The sequence below is a fragment of the Mastigoproctus giganteus genome, chromosome 1 (assembly GCF_048544385.1).
Source record: "Mastigoproctus giganteus isolate SK-2022 chromosome 1, ASM4854438v1, whole genome shotgun sequence".
Classification (NCBI taxonomy): Eukaryota; Metazoa; Arthropoda; class Arachnida; order Uropygi; family Thelyphonidae; genus Mastigoproctus; species Mastigoproctus giganteus.
Window position 1 is genome coordinate 91,731,074 of NC_143575.1, and position 26,838 is coordinate 91,757,911.

Below are 26,838 nucleotides of genomic sequence, written 5' to 3' on the forward strand. Positions count from 1 at the left end.
GTGCATACGTCGGACTACCTATAACGCGCATGCGCGAAGACAAATAATCACTATTTAAGTTTCAGGTTCAATCCTATTCGGTAATTTTCATTCCTGTGATCATGACATATGGTCGAAAAGCGTTGTCAGCTTCAAGAAGGAAAATCATTTTGAATATTTTCGTTAGATTCTTTTTTTGCGTTAAATTAATTTTTAATTGTTTTATATTGATTTGAATTGTGTTAAATTGTTTTTTAATTATTTAATTATTTATATTTTATTCTAATGTACCAGTAAGTTGTCGATTTTTTTGTTTTTTCCATTTTAATTTCTGGAGAGTATCATACAGAAGTGTTCTACGTACTATATTGAGGTATACTCCTCTTATTATTTTACAAATATTAATATCAATGTAAATGTTTGTTTGTTATTTGGTTTTTAGGAGCATTAGCAACTAAGGCCATATTGCTCCGGGAATATGCGGTGGTCATTCTCTGACCTTTCCACATGCTCAGTATTTGGTGGTGACAGGCTCGAACCCCTGTCTAATCAAGAAGCACGTGCCACGCACTGCTGCTCCTTCCCACCTGGCTATGAAGGCGCCCATCAATGTAGAACGTATTGAGTATTACAGCTCTGATTCATACTATCTAATGATGAATTAATATAAGACAATGGTAATAATGGCTATATATTGAATTTCTTATCAGATTTTTTTGGTTACATAAAAATATAAAATGTTTCCACGTGAAGTGGATGAAGAAGATTAAAATGAGCCTTTTTTGACAGAATTTGAGGAAATTGCATCTATTAACTTTCTTATTATAATGAAGACAATATTAGGTGGGAGTGCTGTGTGTGAGAGAGGTAGTCTATAAGTAGCATGATTGTTTAATATTTCTGCCATGATATAAATCTTATTTAATCTTAAAACTATTAATAAAATTTATTAGCCATAAAATACCAGGAAAGGAACTTCTGACTGTTTTGTTCTTCCAGTCAGCCACAGTCTGTGCAATTGCTGCTTGAGTTGTAAAATCAAGAGGTTTGATACCCACAATTTCAGGATGTGTTCTTTCATCTGCTCGCTGACTGCAATCATGGCCAGTCCAACCTCTATCACAGTAACAGGTATTCAAATTGGAACACACCTAAAATTCAAATGTATATAACTGATTTGTATAATAAAGTGGAGAATATGAATTTATATCATATTTAATTTAATGTGCATTTCAAGTATTAAATAAAGATTAACTGTAAATTTAAAGAAGAATAAAGCAAAAAGGAAAACAACCATGTGACTAATATTACTGGGGGGGCTAGTCAATACACCATTACTGATAAAAAAAATAATAGATAAAAAATTTAATCAATTAGCTTGCAGTGTAGTTTTTGTGAGAAACAGTATGCACAGCATGGGGAAGGTCTGATTTCAAAAAAAGAGCAACACTAACTCATTTCCTAGTGAGCAAGTTTTTAGTTAGGGGAATTACTAGTTGATAATGAGAATATCAGGTATGTTTATAATGTTGGTTGACTGGTTAGATATTTTATTGTACAACAGCAACTCAGGCCATACTGTGCTGAATCCTATAGTCTCAGAAATTTTGCTATTATAGTAATTATATATAGTGGACTTTTTTGTTGTAAAATTACATGTCTTAACCAGATTTGTAAAATTTTAGTTACTTATAAAATGTAAGTATTAATTGTCTTCAAGAATTTTAAGACTACTGCTACTTGTTCATTTTCATTAAAAATATCTTTAAAGATGATGTTGCTGGCATGTCCAACAGAAGGAAGCAAGCTCTTTCTTCTTTGACTTTCATATGTTGATTATTCTTTTAATATGGGCTTGACTGGTCTATGTCACAGCTGTGGCACCACTGGGGAGGATGTACTTAAGCTATAAGCAAGAAGGTGTGTGTGTGTGTGTGTGAGAGAGAGAGCATGGCCATGCCCATAACCTCTCTCACACTACTCTTTTCTTGATTTTCATCAGCTATTTTTGGTTTTATTTGAAAAGTTTGTTGAAATATGTGTTTGCCTTTTTATTATTTTTTATGCTGTGAATTCAAAGCTGTTTTCACTGCTCTATCAGTCTTTCTTGATGTTGTTTTATGAGCCAGTGTCCAGCAGAAATTTATATTTTGCTCATATTGTTCTGTGTCTGTAGCCGCCATTCGGTAAAGGATTTTGTGGTTTGAATTAATTGGCACAGAGTGGTTTGGAAGTAGTAGTACTAGTAGTAGTGGTGGTGGTGGAATGTGATGCAAGAAAGCAAGTGTATGCAGCATCAGCCAAAAAAAAAAAAAAAAAAATTACAAAACAATTCCCTCTAAATGTTTGTCTAGTTTCTCCTTAAATTTATTTAACCTATCAACTTCCACAATGACAGATGGAAGTTTGTTCCAGCAATTAACCACCCGCTGGCTAAAGAAATTTCCATACATCTATTCTACACCTGTCTTTCCTCAAAGTGTTCAAATACCACCTGAATTGACTGCTATTTTGGCAGTGTAGATGCTGCTTTCCTATGAGCTGGAGTGACAGCATCACCTTAGATAAAGACTACTGCATCAACCATGTGATTTGTTTTTTTGATCTGTCTGTGTGGATTGTTAGTCTGAAAAATGTGTTCTCTGTATGTCGATATTAAAAGTTCATACTTGGAGGACGCCTCCATAGCCAGGTGGGCAGGAGCAGCAGTACATAGCACATGCTTCTTGATTAGACCGGGGTTCGAGCCCATGACCACCAAATACGGAGGATGCGGAAAGGTCAGAGAATGATCACCACATATCCCCGGAGCAATATGGTCTTAGTTGCTAATGCTCCTAAAAACCAAATAACAACAACAACAAGTCTGAATAAAAAATACTTGGAAGATATTTTTTATTCAGACTTGTAAGGACAAGTGACAAGGAGTAAGCTGATTAGTCTATGATGGTGGCATCCACTTTTGTACTTCTGCAACACTGCTTATATTAATTTTGTTGTTACTTAAAGTTGTTGGAGATGGATGCATAGTTGAATGCAATTTTTACATGTGTTCCCATCATTAAAGAGAGTTGCCCACGTAGGATGGCATGGGATATATCTTATTTTATATGCATATTAAGTTGCTGTTTTCTAATGGAAAACTGTGCTTCATTAGTTTCTGCATACATACTGAATGTTTATGTGATGTACTTTATATATATTATTTTTATATCTACTTAACTACATATGTATGCAACATGTTATGCAATTTTTTTTTGGAACGCTGTTTCCAAAAATAAAAAAATGAAAAATAAAGTAAAAAATAAAGTAAAATATATAAAAAAAATAAAGTAAAATATATAAAAAAAAATAAAGTAAAATATATAAAAATATACTAAATGGTAAAGTGAAAAGTTAAAATATTAAAAATTAGTTTTTCTGAAGAGGTGCCAACAACAATACAATAATAAGATAACAATAAGATAAATTAGTTGTCTATTAACCTAACTTTCATGAATATTACAAAATGATTACTTCAAAGCAATAATTTGTAATTATCAAACATTTATCCTGGGTTCTGCATTCAGAAGACTACCCAGTCCAGCCTATTGCCAAGATGCAAGTCCAGTCAGTTGCTGAGTTAAGTGTGGAAATAATTCTGGGGATGGGTGTTGCATGTTTCCATGAAAGTCTGGAGGAAGGAGTGTCAGGCATGCAATGGACTTCGGAGTCATCTCCAGTGCTGGTCGTGTTTTTTTAACAAATATGGTGCAATTCACATGGAATCTGTTCCTGAGGGTGATGGGTCAGTGCTGTGTGCAGGTGCTTTGGGACTAAAGCACATTTCCTGAGTGAGGATGCAATTTCGAGGGAAATGCAGCTTGTTCTTGTTGCATGTTGGTGACCTGCCCATTCCACTCTTGTTGAGAGGGTATTTCTGGCAAGACATGGCATTGTACAGCTCAGCCGTCTGCCCTGCTCTCCTGATCTGGCTTAGGCTGACTTCTTCCTCTTTTCCAGGGTTGAACTGCCCTTAGGGAAGAAGATTTCAGGATGCTGAGGACATGGGGAAGGGTGTAACTGCCGAGCTAGGTATCATCTCTTTGGGCAGATTCACTGATTCTTTTTGAAACAAGAAAGAAAAGATCTCATTCAGCTATTATAAGAACTCCAGTATTCTCAGCTAGATGAGATCCTGAAGCCTACTTTTAAACTTCTTAATTCTCTTCTATTCATTTGATGACAAAATTATGTTTAGAAATGGCTTTAAGACTATAATTGAATCATTTGAAGCTAAGAAAGATATTTAAAAAAAAAAAACAGCTTGTTTATTGGCATAGTAGAATGAGAAAAGGCTTTAACGAATACCATTAATTCTTTGGATATTATAATGGAAGATGATGATGAGATACTTACTCGTTGAAAAGTTCAAGATCCCAGAAAACTAGGCATACAATGTAAGAATGGACGATGAAACATATTAAAATGTAAAGAAAATGCCAATTCTGGTCAAAAAGTATTATTAAAATATATATCTGCTCGTATAAGAGCTGAGTGGGAAAATGAAAACCAAGAACCTCTTACACTCTTTATTACAGGCAGAGATAAAACAGGTAAAACATTTACCTTGAAACTGATCAGAGAAATGGTACAAAGAAGTTACTTCAAATATAATTCAGATGCCATATTTGTTAAGGTTGCTCTACTTGCAGGAGTCACAGCTTTGTTAGTCAAGTCATTACCCCAGGGGCTTGGCTCATATCTGGTGAGTATGGGCTTGGCACACCCAGGGTCCTGAGCTGGATATCATCATTCTTCTCATTTTTGGTGATTCCCTTCTACTTTTGACTCTCTCTCTCTCTCTCTCTTAGGGTAACTTGGGAATTTTTTTAGCTAGTGCAGCATAAGCTTCAGGCTTATTGCACTATATGGCTAATAATAATAATGGTCAAACACTCCATTCCCTCTAAAAGTTGCCAATTGAAAAAAGATAATATATCTGGTTTTGCAGCCTTTTATGGTGAGTTTCTTTAAAAACTCAGAACAGATGGATTTCAATTAAATTCATTATTATAGATGAGAATTCCATAGTTTTATAAAAAATATTGACACAGATAGATATGTGATCGAACAACTTAAACATTCTAATAAGTTATTTGGAGGTTTGAATGTATTATTTTTCAGAGATTTGCTTCAACTCCCTCCAGTATTACGTGGTACTTACTACTTTCATTAATATTTTAATTCATTTAAGAGCTGGTTAGCTAACCAATGAACAGTTACTCATTTTGCTTAAGAAAAGAGATGATTATAATGAAGAACTTGATTCTGAATTTGGTAAAACATTACATAAAATGCCAACAAATCAACTTGTTGACAAATATAATAATCATGTATTAGATTATCATAAAACATGCAAAAAAGCCTACATTTATAATTAATGTTAATGATGAAACAAAGAGGAAGAAAAAAGTTAAGATAATGATGATGATGAAGAATATTCTCTCCTACAGAAATTCATAAAACAGGTGGTATTCTAAAATCATTGAAATCTTTGATTGGGTAGGGTAATGCTTAGATACAATGTGAACATTGCAAAGGGTTTAGTAAATGGTAGTAGTGGCACAATAAAAGTAATAAAATATAATATTAGACAAAAAATGCAACTTGATCCCTATTCAATGCCTATTATTGAAATTGAATTTGACAATGGAATTGGTATTTATATAATCAAACCTATAACTGTTCAATTTGAACAGTTATAGGTTTGATTATATAAATACCAATTCCGCATGTTACGGTGCCAGAATTTCTAAAAAAAATTTAGAAATTCTGGCACCGTAACATGCTATGCGATTCCAATTATGCATTGTTGGGCCACAACAATTCATAAATTACACAGTGGCACCACCGATAAAGCTGTTATTAATCTAGGTCAATCACTATTTGCTAAAGGTGAAGCACATGTAGTATGACCATGCTTTTAAAAATATTATCACCAATTTAACAAATAATATCTATGACAAAAGTTTGCATGTTAAAATAATAAAGTTATTAATGTATCACAAAAAAATATATATAAATATTTAAAATATAAGAATAGTTTAATCATGGTGTGTAAAATGTCAACTCTAGTCTTAAATAATTATTGATATTTTTTTTGAAATGTAAATTTTATTAATATTTTATATTTACAGGTTTAAACATGGAATATGTGCTGCCAGAAGATCAACTTAAGTGGATGTAACAGATGTAAAAGTGGATGTAAAAATATCTCTGATTAAATATAAATATCAATGTTTGCTTTATGCTATTAATAGTTATTATTAATAAATAAATTATATTTCCTTGTCTGATTTGTTAATTTGTAATATATTCTCTAATCATTTTACTACGATATGCTTATTCAAGTAATGCAATGCATTGTTACAAAGTTTGCAAAATGTAAATACAAGCAACCCCCATATAACCCAGTTTCACTCTAACACGATTGATAATATGTGGAAATCCTCGCATAACATGGTTTTGCTCTAACACGTTTAGAGAATTTCAGTAAACCTCGCATAACAGGGTATTTTTCAGCTTTTGTGCGGGAAAACCCTGCTATTATGTTGGATATAATTTTTCAACATTTTTTTTCAACACTCTTTTTGAATCCCTGCTGTTGACTTGCTAGTCAAAAAAAAAATATTGAGAATTCCCTGTATTTTATTTTGTTAGGAAATCCCCGTGTTATATTCTGTATTATTGAACTTGTGGAAAAATCTAGAATTCAACATTTTATTACTATTGAATAGCACACCAGGCCATCCAAAAGATTTAAGTCATCCAAATGTTGAAGTTATGTTGTTAACACCACAGTTGTACTAGGTTAATACAACTTCTTTTATTCAGCCATTAGATCATAAACTCATTACATCAGAAAATTGTTACAATGGGTTTTGAAAAAAATGATTCTGTTGAAGTAATAGAGGAATGGAAACATTTCTCAATTGTGGACAGTATCAGTTTGTTTGTTATTTGGTTTTTAGGAGCATTAGCAACTAAGGCCATATTGCTCCGGGATATGCGGTGGTCATTCTCTGACCTTTCCGCATCCTCCGTATTTGGTGGTGACGGGCTCGAACCCCGGTCTAATCAAGAAGCGTGTGCTACGCACTGCTGCTCCTTCCCACCTGGCTACGGAGGCTGCGACAGTATCGGAATCATAGCTTTATCATTGAAAGAAGTAAAACTGTCAACAGGTGTGTGTTGAAAAAATGTATTGCCAGAGTCAGTACATTCAGGAAATACGATCGAACCAGCAAAAAACGGAATCGGTGCGATAGTAGAACTTGCTACGTTTTTATGATATGATTACTGAAGTCCTTTTGGGTAGCAAAATTGATAGAAACGCCCTCCTCCTCCTCACAACGGGTGGAAAAGACCTGAGTTCAAATCCTGTCGATGATGGGAGTAATTTTTATGGGTCTTTTTCAAAATGTGGCTGAGTTTGTCAGACTCAGGCAAGGGTAGCATGGTTTTTTTCTCCCAGAAACTCGGGTTTTTCATCCAGCATAATAGAAAATTGACCTCAGGACACAGTAACATGGCCTTAGTCACTGATGCTCCTAAAAAAATAAAAAAAGATATGATTACTGAAGACATTCAAGAATTACTGGCAGAAAAAGAGGCTAGTGAAGCGTATAGGTGGTAATTGTATCAGAGGTAAAACCAAATCAATTCAGAGGATGATAGCACAGATGAAAATTCCAAATTTTACACTAAAAAGCATACAGGAAGGCATAAAGTTAGCCGAGCAATTAGAATCTTATTTTTTGAATGCAGATTCTTGAAAGAAAGGAGCCAAAAGTTCAAAAGGGAGTTTAAAAAATGCTTAGTTCCATATGATGAAATTCACAGAGATTTATCAAACAAAAGCAAACAAACCCAGATTACTGATTTTTTAAAGAGAGCAGAAGATATGCAAAATCTAGAATGGTGTATTTTTGTTAGTTTTGACATTTTGTTAATGAAATAGTGTATTTTTGTTAGCTTTTGGAATGCAACCCCCCCCCCCTTTGTACTTTTCTTAGTCCCATATAACATGGTTTCGTACAACATGATATTTTATAGCAACCTTAACTGCCATGTTATACCAGGGTTACCTGTAAATACACTGATGGAGCAAAACATTATGACCAGCGAGTTGTTATTCAAATCGAAGCAACTACAGTTGAACTACGGCATGTGCACAGGTCAGGACATGATATAAAAAACACTTGATACTGAGCTCTGTTAATCAGTGTTATTCTTGTTCTTCATACGACAGGTTAGAGCATATCCGAAACAGTATGGCTGGGGGGGGGTTCTCATAGTCAGCTGTGGTTAGTACCTATTAAAAGTGGTCTGAGGAGGGAAAACTGCCAGTGAGGTGTTGGACAACCATGGCTCATCGATGCTCGATGTCAGCAAAGGCTCTTCTGGATGGTATGTGGCAAGAAAAGGTTGACTGTGGCACAACTAGCCAGTAATTGGTATGCTGGTGACAGGAGTAATGTGTCACAACACACAGTACATCGAACCCTACTGAAAATGGGGCTGCGTAGCCGCAGGCCACTCTGAGTGCCCATGCTAACCACGGTTCACCGGCGACAGTGCCTACAATGTATATGCAAGCATCGAAACTGGACCTTGAGTGACTGAAAGAAGGTCTGGTCCGATGAATCATGTTTCCTGTTGCATGCACCATGTGGATGGCCAGGTACGTGTCTACTGTTTACCTAGGGAAGTGATGGCACCTGGATGCACCACGGGATGAAAACAAGCCGGTGGTGGCAGTGTCATGCTTTGGGCAATGTTCTGCTGGGTTACCCTGGGTCCAGTCATTCTGATATCTACCACCTACCTCAACATCATTGCTGACTAGGCACACCCTTTCGTGGCAATGGTCTTCCTTTCTGGTGGTGCCGTCTTTCAGCAGGATAATGCGCCATGCCACACCACTCGGATTGTTCGAGACTGGTTCGTGGAACATGAGAAAAACTTCCAGGTATTGCCCTGGCCTCAAAATCCCCTAGATATCAATTCCATTGAGCATCTTTGGTTTGTGTTGGAACAGCAACTCGATCTGCAGCGTCTCAACCACGGACCTTACAGGAGTTAAAGGATCTGCTGGTCACGTGTTGGTACTAGATACCACAAGACACATTTAGAAATCTTGTAGCATCCATGCCTCAGCGGGTGTGAGCTGTTTTGGCTGCACATGGAGTACCAACACCATATCAGGTAGGTGACCATAATGTTTTGGCTGCACAGGGAGTACCAACATCATATCAGGTAGGTGGTCGTAATGTTTTGGCTCATCGGTGTATTTCCCAAAGCATGGCTATACTACTTCTATATCTTATATATGTATTAGATAGTATGAACCAAGGCTGTAATGCTCAATACGTTCTACATTGATATCAATATTTGTAAAATAATAAGAGAAGTTTACCTCAATATACAAATACTTATATATATGTATATAATATTTATAATAATAATATTATTAATCTAAACTTTAATAATTATAATTTTGATATTATATATATACAGGGTGTCTCAAAAATACACGGCATAACTTCAGGAATGAGTTCCTCATGTGTAGACAATAAAAATATTTTATATCAACATAGTTCCGGAAATGCTTGTTTCCCGAGTTATTAACCGGAATGTCTTATCTCCTGTAGGTGATTTCCTTTGTTACAAGGTACTGACAGAATCTGGTGGTTTTCCATTCCGACCATTTACCCAAATCAGGAGCAAGCAGATTAGCATTAGTAGAGGCATTTGATGCAAGAAAGCAAGCTTATGCAGCATCAGCCAAAAAAAAAAAAAAAAAACCCACTTCACCCCTCTGTTCGTTCAAAATACCTGTCCAGCTGAGCCTTAAACTTATTTAGGCTATCAACCTCCACTACAAGGGATGGAAGTCTGTTCCACCAACCAACCACCCACTGGCTAAAGGCAAATTTCCGCACGTCTATCCTACATCTGTTCTTTCCTCAATTTGAATTTATGCCCTCTCAGGTGATTATTCTGAGCTAGAGGAAGAATCCCATCAGCATTGAGCATGCTCAAACCATTCAAGGCTTTATACGCCTCTATCAGATCACCTCGCTGGTGCCTAGTCTACAGACACTGTAATTTGCAAAACTTAAGCCTTTCTTCGTAAGAGCACCCCTCTGTTCCATTCACTAATCTTGTTGCCCTTCTCTGTACTCGTTCCAGCAGCTCTACATCCTTCTTGAAATGAGGCCTCCAGACCTGTATACAGTACTCTAGGTGTGGCCTGACCATTGCCTTATACAAGGGAATAATCACCTCCTTATCCCTGCTGGAAAAATTCCTGTATATCATTGACAATACTCCATGAGCTACTCTTGCAGCCCGTCTGCACTGCTCAGAGAACTTCATATCTGCCTGCACAACCACCCCCCAAGTCCCTTTCATTCTCTACCACTGTCAGTGTAGTACCACAGAGTTGATACGTTGCTCTGGGGTTGCTGTTTCCCATGTGTAGTACTTTACATTTGTCAATGTTAAACTTCATTTGCCACCTCTCAGCCCATCTGCTCAACCATTCCAGATCCTGTTGCAGCAGCATAGTGTCAGTAGTGTCCTTGACAACCCTGCCAACCTTTGTATCGTCTGCAAACTTGGACATTAAGCTTGATATACCATCATCAATATCATTTATAAATACAGAAAACAATAATGGACCCAACACTGAGCCCTGAGGGACTCCACTAATAACATTAGTCCACGACGAGCAGTGTCCATTGATTACCACTCTCTGTCTTCTCCCCCTCAACCACCCCTTTATCCATAGCAGCAATTTGCCTCCAATGTCACACTGCTCCAATTTGTGTAGCAGTCTTCCATGTGCAACAGTATCAAAAGCCTTTCTAAGATCCAAGTATATAATATCAAAGCTATTCCCTGCATCCAGTTCTTTTGTGACTGCATCATAGTATCCAATAAAATTGGTCAGGCAAGACTTCCCCTTAACAAAGCCATGCTGTGTCCGAGCTATAACTGAAGTCTTGTCGAAATGATCCTACAACAGTTCTTTAATCAGAGCCTCCATTAATTTTCCTGGAACAGAAGTTAAGCTCAGAGGTCTATAATTACTTGTGTCAGCCTTTGATCCTCCTTTGTGAATTGGGGTCACATTTCCACATTTCCAGTCTATGGGTACCTCCCCTAAGTCCAAGGAAGCTCTCATAATTATGGCTAAGGGTTTGCTTACTTTCTTTGCTGCCTCCTTTAATATAACTGGATAGATCCCATCCACCCTGGGTGCCTTTCTTGTGTTTATCTTCAACAGTTTCTCCTCCACTTTACTCCCAGTTATTTCAAGATTCTGTAGCTTACTGCTAGAGTTGAATACACCTCTGGCATTCCCCTCGCTGAATAACTCCTCATGTGTGAATGTCGATGCAAAATATTCATTTAGTTTGTTAGCTACCTGAGCAGGATCATCAACAGTTGACCCATCAATATCAAGTGGACCAATCTGATTCATCCCCTTCCTTCTAGAGTTTACATAAGTAAAGAACTCTTTGCTGTTTTTCTTTGCATCCCTTGCCAAGGATTTCTCGTAATCTGCCTTCGCCTGCCTAACCTCCTTTGTAACTTGGTTGCATATCAACTTGTATCTATCATAGGCTTCTGTGTCATGTGTTAATTTGTAAGTATCCCATGCATTTTTCTTCTCTGCCATATGCCTCATTAGTTCATCTGACATCCATTTTGGCCGAAACCTTGAACAATATTTCTTAGTTGGCATGTAAAGCCTAGTAGCTTCCAAGATAAGTTCTTTGAATGCTTCCCATTTTGAATTTGCTGTTGGTAACATCATCAGTTGGTCCCACTGTATAGAATTTAAATACTGTCTCAGTCCATCGTAGTCGCCTTTAGGGGTAAAGGGAAGCAATAACCCTTCCCTTTACCCCTAATGGTAGTTACCTCTTTGAGTAAATCCCACTTCAGCACATTGTGATCACTGCCACCTAGTGGTTCATTTATCTGCAGATTCTTAATGCACGAAGAATCACTGCTGATAATCAAATCAAGAGTATTACTCCCTCTAGTTGCCTCCCGAACATGCTGATGTAGAAAATAATCATCCAATAAATCCACAAAAGCCCTGCTTGTGTGTGAGTGACCAGCCCCAAATTCCAGTCAATATCTGGGAAATTAAAATCTCCCATTATAAGACTCTCTGATTTACTGGCCCACTCTATTTCCCTGTACAGTTCCTTATTATACTCATCAGAGTCATTAGGCCTATAGCACACTCCTACTCTCAATTTTGATCTCCCAATGCTTATGTCACACCAAACTGACTCAACACTGCACTGTCCAGCGATGTCGACTGGCTTCACTTCCTTGGTTTTTATGTGTTTCTTAACTAATAGCATAACCCCTCCCCCCTTCCTATCCTTTCTGTAGACGTTGTACTCCCCAAATTGCAGTTCTGCATCCCTTATATCTGTGTGACACCACGTCTCTGATATCCCAACAATATCTGCCTTTGATGTTTTGAGCAATACCTCAAATTCATCAAATTTATTTACTAAATTCCTAGAACTGGTGTACACACAAGTATACCTGCACCTCTTTCTATTCTTAGCTACCCTAACACAACCCATGTGTTTACTTCTACTGCAATGGCTCCCAGCTGTCTCTGAAATATCACGCATCTTGTTTTTCAGGCTTCTGCTCATTCTAATAGAAGCAGTGCAAGAATATCTTTCACCTCTGCCAGTGGCTACTGTTAATCTATTCGTCTTTATCTCCCCCCCCAAGCTATCAGTTTTCCGACCCACCTAACACTGCCTCGATAGCATCAGCAAATATTCTTGCACCCTTTCTATTTAAGTGTATCCCATCCCTGTAGAAGCAATCTCTCCTGTTAACAAGTACAGTCCAGGCTGAAAAAAATTCTACCCCTTGAGCCTTGCACAATCTTTCCAGGGCCGAATTGATCGACAAGGCTCTCATCACATACTCCCTCCTATCGTGTCTGGGCAGAATTGCAGACACTTTCAAATTCAACCCTAATTCACGGCTTTTTTTTAAAGAGTGACCTGTACTTATTAAGTAATTCTGCCGGTCTCCTACTCTTGATATCATTAGTGCCAACGTGTACAATTATATCACCTTTTGTACCCTTAAAAGATGGTATCCGCTCTACAACGTCATGAACCTTTGCCCCTGGCAGACATACCCTGGTCCTGTTCCACCTATCGTTTTTACAAAGCATGTTCCCCGTTTCCCTGACAATAGAGTAAACCAACAACTACTAGTTCCTTCTGGACCAGCGCATTCTGCCTTGGGGGTTGCCTCTGGGCGTTGATGTGGGCAGCTGAGAGCTTGATGGGCCCCTCGATTTAGTTTCTTCGAGGGCATCCACCCTGTCCTTCAAGCTCTCATATAGGCCCACAAGAACGCTGAGTTGTTGTATCGATACACTCCTTGCATCCCGCACACACAAAGACATCCCCCATGGCAGTATCATGTCCCGTACCCGATTGCTCTGCAAACATCAAACAAACAGTGCATTTTATAAGGCTGTGAGTCAGAGGGCAACTGCCCCCCTTAGTTCTGCTCTGAGCCACAGCACTTCCATTAGCTTGAGCCTTTTGCTTTGCTGCTCTGGTCTGAGTCATGATTCTATTAATTTATTAATTAATTATAATTAATTATGTTATGTTATTAATTATGTTAAATATAATTAATTATATTACGTTTGTAATCTAAGTCGTTATATGTATTTATTTAAAAGTACAATTTAACTGCTAACGAAGTTCAACTAACGCTATCTAGTACGGTATATAACTATCGTATCACAAAGGCGGGAAAGTTACGAATGGTAAATCTACGGACACTTAAGTATTAATTAACTTTCAAATCTCGCTGTCTCAATTCAGAATAAACTAACGATCCTTACTAGGTCTATAAGCTACTTACAGAAATAATTCGATGTAAAAAATATTCAATCAAGCGGCTAAATATGGCTAAAGAACTTCTCGTTCAGCGGAGTTGCAAACACGTGGATACCCTTACCGATACTTTTATGCACTTTATGTATGGTTTGGTGGACGGCAATGCTCTGGAGACTCATCGTTTGTACCACGAAAAGTTCCCAGAATGAAGATGTCCAGACAGGAAAATGTTTGAAAGTATCCATCGCCATCTTTGTGAATGTGGGACCTTTACACCTTGTGCTGCTGACAGAGGATGACCAAGATCTATGACTCCTGAAGTAGAGGAAGAGATTTTAGATGTTGTGCATGCCACTCCTGGAATCAGCACACACAGAATAACAATGCAACTGGCTGTTGAATGTTCGACTATTTGGAGAGTGTTGCAAGAACATCAACTGTATCCTTACCATCTGCAACAGGTATAGGCCTTGTCACCAGCAGATTACCCTGCACGAGTAATGTTCTGCCAGTAGTTCTTGCAGCAGTGTGGTACAACTCCTCTTTCCTGCCTTAGTGATATTCACAGATGAAGAGACAAAATCATGAGACAAAATCCAAAACTTTCACAATCAGCATGTATGGGCTGAGGAAAACCCACATGCAATTCTTCCATCACATCACCAACAGTGGTTCAGCCTCAACAACTGGGCGGGTGTTTTTGGTGATAAGTTATTTGGGCCCCATGTACTTCCAAACAAACTCACAGGGCAGGCATACAGAAATTTCTGGAAAACAACATGCCTGATTTCTTGGACAACACGCCACTGATCATTCATCAACAAGCACACTTTATGCATGATGGCACTCCCACACATTTCAGCTACCTAGCCCGCAATTACCTGAATCGAAGGTTTCCTGGTCGGTGGATAGGTAGAGGTGGACCAACTGCCTGGCCTCCATGCTCAACTGATTTAAACCCACTAGATTTCTTCTTGTGGGGCCATTTAAAGTCATTGGTGTATTCAACTGCAGTAGCTGATGTGGAAACTCTCCACAATCGAATTGTGGCAGCTTGTGATACAATACGAAACATGCCAGGAATTTGGCACCGTCTTCACCTGTCCATGAGACGTCGATGTGAGGCCTGTATTCAGGCAGATGGTGGACATTTTGAACAATTACTATAAGGTGATGTGAACAATTAAATGTCATAGACAGACCTTCAAAACTCGGAAACCAAGCATTTCCGAAACTATGTTGATATAAAATATTTTTATTGTCTACATATGAGGAACTCATTCCTGAAGTTATACCGTGTATTTTTGAGACACCCTGTATATATAATAAATATATATAATAAATAATAATAATAAAATGCATTTACAAAAAACAAAACTTATTTCATTACTTTTTCATGTGGAATTTATGTTCTTATAATTATTTAATTTATAAATATTATTTTATAAATTTTGGGTGAATCTTTGTATGGGCTATTAAAGTAGTATGTTTTATGCCCAAAAACTCATTTTTTGATGCCTATTATCTTGTTTTTTGTTTGTGGTGTGACTGGCCACTTCACAGAAGGCTTTTGCTGCAGTATGAAGCATATATACTGAACTGCATTCATTGAGCCACCTAGGAGACCTTATCGTGTAGAATTATCAACTATTAGCTATGTTTTGTAGGATAATCCTGTTGGTACTCAATGCTGCTGTTGCTGGTGTTTTAAGGTATTTAGACATTTAATGCCATTTATTTACAAGTCTCAGATGTGTTCTACAATTGGTCAGCTTCTGGCCTAGGAATTTTTCTGTTAGTTTTACTGGTATCCTAGATTCTAATTGGTTCACTGAGAGCACAGAAAGATTTCTCTTTCTACAAAATGTACACAAATTGTCTTGTGCACTGGCATTTTAAAGCCATTTTTGAGGTAATTTACTAATGGTGTTGCCTGTATACTATAATTGTCTATCTTACTGTCGTTCTTGTGTTTTGTGCCTGGCACAAAGTCATGTATAATGCATGTGGAACAGTGAGTAGTAAGTGATCCATGAAACTGTTGATTTTGGTAGCAAATTGTGTGGCACTCAAGATAGATTCCTGAAGAACTCTTTCCTCTTCTTCATAGGTTTAAAGGAGGAAGTTTGTATTCTAATCTCAAAGGTTCTATTCGTTGTAAAGCTTTATATAAACTTTGGTAGATGTACACAAAGTTCCACATTATGCAGCTCTTAATATATTCTTATAAATATAAGGATGCTCTCTTTTATGCCTTTTAAATGTCAGAAATGCATCTCTAATCTCTTTTTCAATCTTCACATTTATGCACTGTGTTGGTCTAATGTGGACCTATTGCCCTGAAATTTGTTGATATGGTACTTAGAAACAAATGGATGGTGAACAAGATGGTGAACTGACAAGTTGCTTCCACATACCATATCAACTGCATGTGGGTGATATTCTCTAATCTTATGTTTAATGTACAATGTTTGGTCCATAAGTAATGCTCTTTTTGGCATAAAATTACACAAACAACCAATATAAAGTTGAAATTTATACATTACAACCATATATATACATTATTCTATGCATCTATCTTGTTTATCGATAGATTTTTGCCATTGTTCTTTCCAACTCACATATGCACTGTAGTAAAAAGATGGACCCAATTGTTGAAGTGCACGACTTTCTTTTTCAGCTCCTCATCACTTGAAAAGTGTTTTCCATGAAGTGTTTTCTCTTCATATGTCCAAACATAAAAAATCACAGTAGGTAAGTATGGGCTGTATGCAGGATGAGGCAAACTCTCCACCTCAGGTCTGCAGTTTTCATTGGAGTCATACAAGCAGTGTGTGGGCTGGCATTATCACGGTGGAATGTGATTTGGCATCCCGTTAGATCAGCCTTTTCTATTCCTTAGACCTGTTAAGCTTATCAAGTGCTTAACAATATCTTTCCTTATTTATAGTGGGAAAAATCAGTTAAAATTGGGCCCTCTGCATGGTCTCCACACAGTACAGCTATCATTTTTTGTGATGATCTGGCAATTCAAGTTTTTTCTTCACTGGAGATGCAGTGAAGGACTAGCATTTAGAATAAGAGTCATAATGTATTTAGAATAAGAGTCATAATGTATTTAGAATAAGAGTCATAATGGAAGATTCAGGTCTCATCACCTGTTATCAGGCACTGAAAAAACTTCTTGAAAGTTATTTCAATCATGCAACAAGTCTTGGATGCTTGATTTACTGCCTGGAGAATTTCATTTCTCTTGTTAACAGAGTAGGAACCCATTTGAAGAATATATTTCAATAATATAATGCATCTAAAATGGTTAATATACTTCTCTTTGAATACTTTAGTGCTTGCATCATTGCATATGTGGTTATTGTCCTGATTTTTTTAATCACTCTATCCAAAATCTTAGTGTCTTCATCAGCAAACAGGAACCTTGCTCTTCAGCTCCATGGCTGCACCTCCAAAAATAGAAGCCATCTATGAATATTGCTTATATTAATAGTATTTTGTTGGTATACTTTCCCTCAATTTTTAATGAATCTGGACAGTTGACTTGAAAAGGAACACTGTCACTGTTGGTAGAAAAGGACATCAGCCTGACTGTTCATAACTTCTGATCTGTAACACAGAAATTTTGTCTTAGCATGTTTATGTTTTATTTCCTATACATATAAACCTTCATGATGCTAACTCAATCACTGATATTGATATAGGTATTTCAAGTTTAATGCCTAATTTTGCTGATGAAAGGTGAACACTGTGGTCAATGATATTAATCAGAACAAACTGGTTTAACAAGGTATAGAAACTAAGCAGATGGGCTAAAAATGACCACTGATGTTTTACCATTGATCAATACAAAGTACTGCATATGGGTAGCAGTAATTCCAGGATAACACATCATTTAGGTTCTACTAACTTCATGGTTTTTGGCAATGAAAAAGATCAAAGGATAATTTTTCAATGTGAAATGAAGTTTGAGGGGGCATTGCAGACAGGCTGCTAGAACAGCACCTGGTGTTGTTTCACTTATATATAGGAACTGTGCCAGCAAGAATAACGAGGTTAACAGCCCATTATATAAGAACATGGTTAGGACACATATTGAATACTGCATACAGGTTTCAAGACGTCATTTAAGAAGAACACAGATATATTAGAATGGGTGCAAAGAAGAGCAATAAGAATAGTTGAGATAACAAGGGTATTCATATCAAGAAAGAATGGGGTTCCATAAAATGCAGAAACTGGAAACTAGTCATCTGTGTTGAGCCCTAATCACAGTTTCTATTAAAAGGATTGAATAAACTAAATGATAGCATATTTATTCTTTCTCAGATCACACACACACACACACACACACACACACACACACACACACACACACACACACACACACACACACACACACACACACACACACACACAATTTTAGGCACAATATGGCCTTAGCAGCCCTTGTGCCATTAAACAACATACCAACAACAACAGCACACAAATTAAATAGAAAATGGATGGTTATAAAAGAGATTTGTAGAAATTTTCTTTCAGCCAGAGTGTAATTTGCTTATTGGAACATACTGCCAACTGGTCATGGAAATCAGCGGTTAGAAGAAAATTAAAGGATTTGTGAAATCATCAGAACACATGGGTTGTAAAATATAAATATACATTAATACAATAAAAATATAAATATAACCATTAATAAAATAAAAAAAGTCCTATTTAAAACATTTTGTTTTCGTACTCTGGGAGAGCTAGTGGAGAAAGTGATGTTTACAACTTCTCTGTTTATAGGAACCAAAAATTAGTCAGGTAGTGCATTTTTTTGTGGTGGTGTATGGATTTGAATGTACAAACCTGCAATCATGTACTCTGATCCAGACCCACAGCCAATTCAGTATAATAGAATGCTCTAATATTTCATTTGCATATGATCCTTGCCTTATGTTAACCACTTAGTATGTCAGTTTATAAAAGTAATATTAATTATAGATCTTTATACAAACAGAAACTTACCCCGTGACCAGAACATATGCCGATATTATTTACTGGACAACTTCCTGGTTCAATGAACTGGTCGGCATTGACGCACGTCTGATTAATGCATATCTAAATGGATAAAAAAAAAATTGAAAAACCTAATATCAGATATTCATTTTTTCTTTATTATATTGATGGTATATTTATGGCTTGATGATGGTATATCAGGCTTAATGTCCAAGTTTGCAGATGATATGAAGGTTGGCAGGGTTGTTAATGACACTAATGACAATACGCTGCTGCAGCAGGAACTAGAAAAGTTGAGCAGGTGGGCTGAGAGGTGGCAACTGAAGTTTAACATTTACAAATGTAAAGTACTGCATATGGGAAGCAGTAACCCCAGAGTAACGTATCAATTGTGTGGTACTACACTGACAGTGGTAGAGAATGAAAAGGATATGCAGGCAGATATAAAGTTTTCTGAGCAGTGCAGACGGTCTGCAAGAGTAGCTCGTGGTGTCTTGTCACTGATATACAGGAATTTTTCTAGAAGGGATAAGGATGTGATTATCCCCTTGTATCAGGTAATGGTCAGACCACACCTTGGGTACTTTATACAGGTCTAGAGGCCTCATTTTAAGAAGAATGTAGAGCTGTTGGAACAAGATTAGTGAATGGAAAGGGTTGCTCTTACGAAGAAAGGCTTAAGTTTCACAAATTACAGTGCACATGTGGGGTGACCTGATAGAAGTGTATAAAGCCATGTATGTACAGATACTTCCATGGGCGCTGTTCTTCTGAATTGGCTTCTATAATTCCTGCTCTCTCTTTCAAAACAGTCCGAACACATGCTGCCTCCAGCCAACATCCATTTACTGTCTAACTTCAAACTCACAGAACCAACTTTTCATCTTCCTCATTTATTCATTCAACTGCAGTTTTCTGGAACAATCTTCCTTCATACGTATTTTGTAAAAATTACAGTCTGCAAAAGTTCAAGTCTAATGTCAACAAATATCTTCTTTCATCTTTTCAACCTCCAACCCATGCATAGTACTAAGTACTATAGATTCTAATACCTCTCATGTTTGGGGTAGTCATTAGTGAAGACTTGTTTTTCTCATTTGAACATGTACTGAAAATTATGAAATTTGCTCGAATAAGCTGTGTTGGTTCTTGCATTTTAAACAAAAATTAGAGCAGGTGGTAATTCAGATCACGTCATGGGTGCCTAGTCTCCAGAAGCTGCAATTTGCAGAACTTAAGTCTTACTTCATAAGAGTAACCCCTTTATTCCCTTCACCAGTCTTACTGCCCTTCTCTGTACTCGTTCTAGCAACTTTACCTCCTTCCTAAAATGAGGTGTCCAGACCTGTACGCAGTATTAAATGTTTGGCCTGACCATTGCCTTATACAAAGGGATAATCACCCTGTCTCTGCTAGCAAAATTCCTGTATATCATTGACAAGACCCCATGACCAACTCTGGCCGCCTGTCTACACTGCTCAGAAAACTTCATATCTGACTGCACAATTCTCCCAAGGTCTCTTTCATTCTCCACTATCCTGAATGTAACACCACCCATTCGGTACATTTCTCTGGGGTTACTGCTACCCATATGCAGTACTTTGCATTTGTCAATGTAAAATTCAGTTGAACTTTTTAGCCCATCTACCCAACTTTTCCAGATCCTGTTGCAGCAGCATACTGTCATTACTGTTATTGCCAACCTTTGTATCATCTGAAAACTTTGACATTAAGCTTGATATACCTTCATCAATATTATTGATAAATATACAAAACAACAATGGGCCCAACAGTGAACACTGAGGGACACCACTAATAATATTAGTCCACATAGAGCAGTACCCATTGACCACCGCTCTCTGTCTTCTCCCACTCAACCATCCTTTTATCCATTGTAGGAACTTGCCCTTAATGCCATACTGCTCCAATTTGTACAGCAGTCTTCCGTGTGCAACAGTATCAAAAGCTTTCCCAAAATCCAAGTATATGATATCGAAATTATTTTTTTGCATCCAGTTCTTTTGTTACCACATCATAATATCCAATCAAATTGGTCAGACAAGACTTACCCTTGACAAATCCATGGTGTGTCTGAATTGTTACTGCTGTCTGGTCTAGATGATCCTGCACTACTTCTTTAACCAGTGACTCCATTATTTTTCCTGGAACAGAAGTCAAACTAACAGGTCTGTAATTACTTGTGTTACCCTTTGATCCCCCTTTGTGAATTGGAGATACATATGCACATCTCCATTCAGTGGGGACTTCCCCCCGAGTCCAAGGATGCTGTCATAATTTGGGCTAAGGGTTTGCTTACTTCCTTTGCTGCCTCCCTTAATATAACTGTATAGATTCCATCCACCCCAGGTGCCTTTCTTATGTTTAGTTTCAACAATTTCTCCTCCACTTTGCTCTCAGTTATTACAAAATCATTTAACTCTGTGTTAGAGTTTGATAAACATCTGGCCCTCTCCTCCTCCTTGAATAACTCTTTGTGTGAATGTATATGCAAAATACTCATTTTGTTTGGCAGCTATCTGAGAATGATCATTTACAGTCAAACCATTGATATTGAGTGGACCAATCTGATTCATCCCCTTCCTTTCAGAGTTTATATAAGTAAAGAAGTCTTTTTTGTTTTTCTTTGCATCTGCCTTTCCTTGCCTAACCTCCTTTATTACATATGATGGATATGCAGATTGCATTTTTTTTGACAAGGAGATGGTGCTATCAGAATTCATTTCATGAGGTATCATTATTAATGTAGCCTACTACTATTAAGAAATTTTAAAATAGCTAAGAAATGCAATCTGCCATAAATGACATAAAACATTGCTAGCTTCTTCATCACAAAATGATATTGATTTCAATTCAAACTAATTTGAATAAGTGCCTCAACCAGTCATCTATTCACTGTCCAACTCCAAATGCACAGAACCAACTTTTCCTAATTTATCCTGTTTACTTCTGTTCTTTGAAAACAATCATCCTTCATACATGTTTTCATAAGGTAAATATCAACAAAGCTATGATGCCCAATGAATTCTACAATTTTGCACTTATATATATATAAAAAATAAGAGACTTTGCTCTTTTGTAAACTGCTTCAGCACACGGAACTCCCGAATTCGATCAAACATAAAATTATTTAATGACTTCTCTCCCCCAAAATACATGAATGGCTCAACAAATCCACAATTGATGGATTCCCAACCCGACCACAAACATATCAAACCACCACATAACTCTGGATGATAGAAGGCATTATGTCTAATAAAATCAATAGAAGGGTAGAGTAATATTAAAAAAATAAATATATTAATTAAAATAATTTAGAAACAAATTTGAATAATTTCCTTCCTAAAGCAGACTGAGGATTTTACGGTATGTCTTGGTCACAGGATAGGAGTAATGCGAGTTAAATGAGTGAGACTTTAATATAGAGATTGTTCGGTATTTTGGAGCATCCATGAAAATGACCACAAATCAGAAATGAGATATGGGCGACATACATTAATAGAATTTATGTGCATTCTGATTTCCAGGGTTTTGTCAATTAATAATTTAGTGTAGTTATGCTGTATACTAAGTATTTTGGACTCGTTAAATAAAAAAGTGTGGTTTTGCTGATGGCGAGAAAAGCTAATTCCGAGGTACCTTCCCTAAAAGCACAAACCAAGGCCAGGTGTTGTTTCACTCTCACAGCCATCATGTACCGTGTTGATCCTTGATAGGTTGAATCACATTCACTACACAAGATATTGTATACTAGATGATTTATATGCTCCAAAAATGATGACATGATTGAATGATTATTTCGTTTGGCATGTAATTTGCATATGGGTCTACAGACAATTTTAAATTCTGTATCCCTGAAAAGCCTGTTTAGTTGTTCATGCCATTGTTCGATCTAGGATGGAAATAAAATATTTTTCTTTAATAGGCAGCTAGATATGATTAATAGGTATAGTGTTATTGCTTAACATATCCCACACTACATCTAATATATACTCAATGTTTACGTTTGTGTATAAGGATGTGACATCTAGGGAGACCAGATTATCATTATTATGTAGATTACAATCCTTCAGGCTATTAAATAATGTATCATAATTCTTAATACCAAATTTAATCGACTGTCTAAAGGGTCTGATGATATTGTATGGGTGGGTGGGTAGCTAGTGATGCAAAAGCAGAATTTCAGTAGGAAAGAATAGGGCAAATGGGAAATCCTGTTTTGTGAAGCTTTGTTTGACCAAACATTGTGGGAATGTAAAAAGTTCTGGCTTTCAATTTTAGCTGGGACATAGTGATAAAATCGTTTTACTGATGAGTAGTTAAAGTTTTATTGTATTGATTAACTAAGTTTGTAAACAATGAAGGGTTTACTTCAAGATATGTTGAAGTGTCCGAGATAATCAAGTTTAACTTATTGATATAATCTGATTTATCAAGAATTACTACCGTATCCCCCTTGTCAGCTATTTGAATCACAATATCCTTGTTTTTCCATAGATCATATAAGGCCTTAGTTTTGTGCCAGCTTAATTTTGGTAGCTTCTGACTTTTTGAGTTGTTAATCACCTGGTTTACCTGTTGTACAATTAAGTCTTTTTTGGCTAATATTTCGGAGTCCAAATTCAATATCAATTAAACTTTCTTTCTTGGGTAAAAAAACAAGGTAGTAGGTTATAGTTCAGTCCCTTAGAAAGAAGTGAAATCTGATTCTGTGATAACTTGTGTGAAATAGACTAGTTATTTGTTGATATATAGTTGTTATCAGTTTGAAAGGGAGTAGTGGATGAACTAGTGTGAGTCTGGTCAGGACAAAGCAATAATACATCGAAATTACATGTTGCTTCATTATAAGTGTGCTTAGGAGTACATAGTGAATCTTGCTTGAACATGGTTAGATGTACGTGATAATGCATTCAACTTATTAATATGATGGTTTCTGATTTCGAAAGCTAATACTTCACAGTGTACGTTAATGGTAGTCTTCAATAATAACCAATCGTTAGGGTGTAAATTTTTTTAGCCTGTTGCAAACCTGTTTAATCTGAGTAAGATATCTCAGTTTGACAAAATACTGAGATTTCAAAGCTAATTTAATAATATAACGAGACATATTAGTAGCCAATTTTATTATATCAGGAATTTTGTGATTAAAATCAACCTTGGCGAATTTGGGAATTATATTTTTATGAAGACAATATTTCAAAATAATATATGGTGTTTTTGGGCTGAATATTTTAATGTTATTTTTATGTAATTATGCACAAAGACACCTAAAAAAATCTCTCATGATTGCTAAATTAAAAAATTTAAGAGGGTATAATAGAAGTGGTGCCGAAGGTGAAGAAATGGTCAAAGGAATATTAAATGTCAACTTAAGGTAAATATCAACAGAACTATGGCACTTAATGAATTCTACAATTTTGCTCTTATATATATAAAAAATAAGAGACTTTACCTCAATGCTCTTTGTAAAATGCTTCAGCACGCGAACTCCCGAATTCAATCAAACATAAAATTATTTAATGACTTCTCTCCCCCAAAATACATGAATGGCTCAACATGTCCACAATTGATAGCTAAGGACCCCCAATCCCGACTGCCAACACATCAAACCACCATCACATAACCCTGAATGACAGAAGGCATTATGTCTAATAAAATCAATAAAAGGGTAGAGTAATAGTTAAAAAATAAATTAGTTAAAATAACTCAAAAAGAAATTTGAATAACTTCCTTCCTAAAGTGGACTGGGGCTTTTCAGCATAGGTATGTCTTGGTCACAGGATAGGAGTAATGGCTGACCGTGCTAGCCGGGTGGGTAAAGTGCCTGCCTGGCACACAGGTTTGAATCCTGCCTTGGGCTTGGATCAGAGTAGAGAATGCAAAAACCTTGGGAGGTGCAATATGGCCACAGAAGTTGATGCGGCAACTAACAAAAAAAAAAAAAAAAAAAAGAAAAAGATAGGAGTAATGCGAAATAAAAATACTTTTTTCCATCCCCAAAATTGAACAATGGCATTAACAACTAAATAGGCTTTTCAGGGATACAAAATTCAAAATTTCTGTAGACCCATACGCAAATTACATGCCGAACTAAATAATCGTTCAACCATGTTGTCATTTTCGATGCAGATAAATGATCTAGTATACAATATCTCACGTAGTGAATGTGACTTAACTTATCAAGGATTGACACAGTGTACAATGGATGTGAGAGTGAAGCAACACTTGGCCTCGGTTCGTGCCTCGGAATTAGCCTTTCATGCCATCAACAAAAACCACACTTTTTTATTTAACGAGTCCAAAATACTTAGTATACAGTGTAACTACACTAAATTATTAATTGCTGAAATCATGGAAATCAAAATTCACATAAATTCTATTAATGTACGTCACCCATATCTCATTTCTGATTCATGGTCATTTTTGCACATGATCCAAAATACCGAATAATCTCTATATTAAAGTCTCACTCATTTAACTCGTGTTACTCCTCTCCTATGATCAAGACGTACCGTCGAAAACTCCAATCTGCTTCAGGAAGGAAGTTATTCAAATTTGTTTCTAAATTATTTTAACTAATTTATTTTTTTAACTATTATGCTGCCGTTTTATTGATTTTATTAGACATAATGCCTTCTATCATCTGGGGTTATGTGGTGGTGGTTTGATGTGATTACGGTCGGGTTTGTGGCAACTGAGATGAGGAGTGGTTGAATCAAATGATAACTGGGATTCCGTCATAAAAAAGTATGTGAGGGTTTGGCAGACTGTAAGTGGAAATGGACATCATTGAGATTAGAACTGAGAAAAATATATGTGAAACGAATGAGGAAGTGTTTGGCAGGTTTAGATCTTTTTGCAGATAAATTTTCTCTATTAGTTTGACAATTCATGGTGTATTCAGTAGTAAGAAAAAGTGTGGGGAAGACTGCTGTATGAAGTAATGAAATTTTTGGTTATAGGGTACACATGGTAAGAATATACCCAGCTCCTTGACACAATGTGGCCTCAAAAATGCTCCCGCATACACACTACTTGGACTCCCTCCAGTCATTATCTGGCAGAGTAAAATCAGTGAGATTATACACTAGCTGATCCAGAAGAGTCCTAGAGAGTTACCAATAGGTTCAGTGTACTAACTAGCAGCCAGCCTGTTAACACTGTTTTATAGTTGTACCCTCAAAATTGAAGTAAGATTGGATCTTGCCATGATGTCCATCATAACCTCAAAAGACATCAATCATACTGCATGATGGCAGAGATGGGAGAGGGTTTTATTGAAGCTTTGCACTTGAGACTAAACATGGGTTCCACCATTCAAGCCTCCAATAAGCAAGGTGGTGGTATTGCACTGGTTGATGAGAGTCATCTACCACCTAATATTGCCTTGTAACACAGAGGGATGGCATTCCTCCATGTGGTGTGGGTGCCAAACCTCGACCCCTGCTTACAGTTAGTTCACACCCACTGTGTGCTAAGTCCTGAAATACACACCCACAGTGTGTATTTCAGGACTTCCACATGGGGGTTATACCCAAGGTTAATAATAGTCCCACCATCATGAAGGTGCAAGCAGAGGATTTGGCTGTCACAGACAGACCAGATTTTGCCAACATTAGGTCCACTTGACTTGAGTGTCACCTGAATATCAGTGTTTTAGACTCCCAGGTAACAAGTATAGCTTGGCATATTTGCCAAGATATGCCAAGCTGTGTTTGAGATGCCCATATATGCCAAGCTGTGTTTGATATGCCAAGCTCTAGTGAGCTGCCTGTGTGGACTGGAGCATAAAAAGGAGTCCTCCACCTCCTTTATCACAATGTTTTTATTCCAATCCTGACTTACGTGGTTGGGCTTGGGGAGGGTGCAT

General features: G+C 36.9%; 1 protein-coding gene across 10 annotated transcripts in view; it reads right to left on the reverse strand.

The window, feature by feature from the left end:
* LOC150090991 (disintegrin and metalloproteinase domain-containing protein 11-like) overlaps positions 1-26,838 on the reverse strand; it is a 1,161,948-nt gene that overhangs the window by 325,862 nt on the left and 809,248 nt on the right. For all 10 annotated transcript variants that reach the window (XR_016546962.1, XR_016546963.1, XM_090373761.1 and 7 more), the window contains 2 exons: positions 18,957-19,049; positions 944-1,130 (listed from right to left, as the gene is read on the reverse strand). Coding sequence is in view for 8 of the 10 variants with exons in the window: in XM_090373761.1 (XP_090229887.1) it covers positions 944-1,130; positions 18,957-19,049 (280 nt within the window). In the remaining 2 variants the exon portion in view is untranslated. The remainder of the gene's footprint in view (positions 1-943; positions 1,131-18,956; positions 19,050-26,838) is intronic.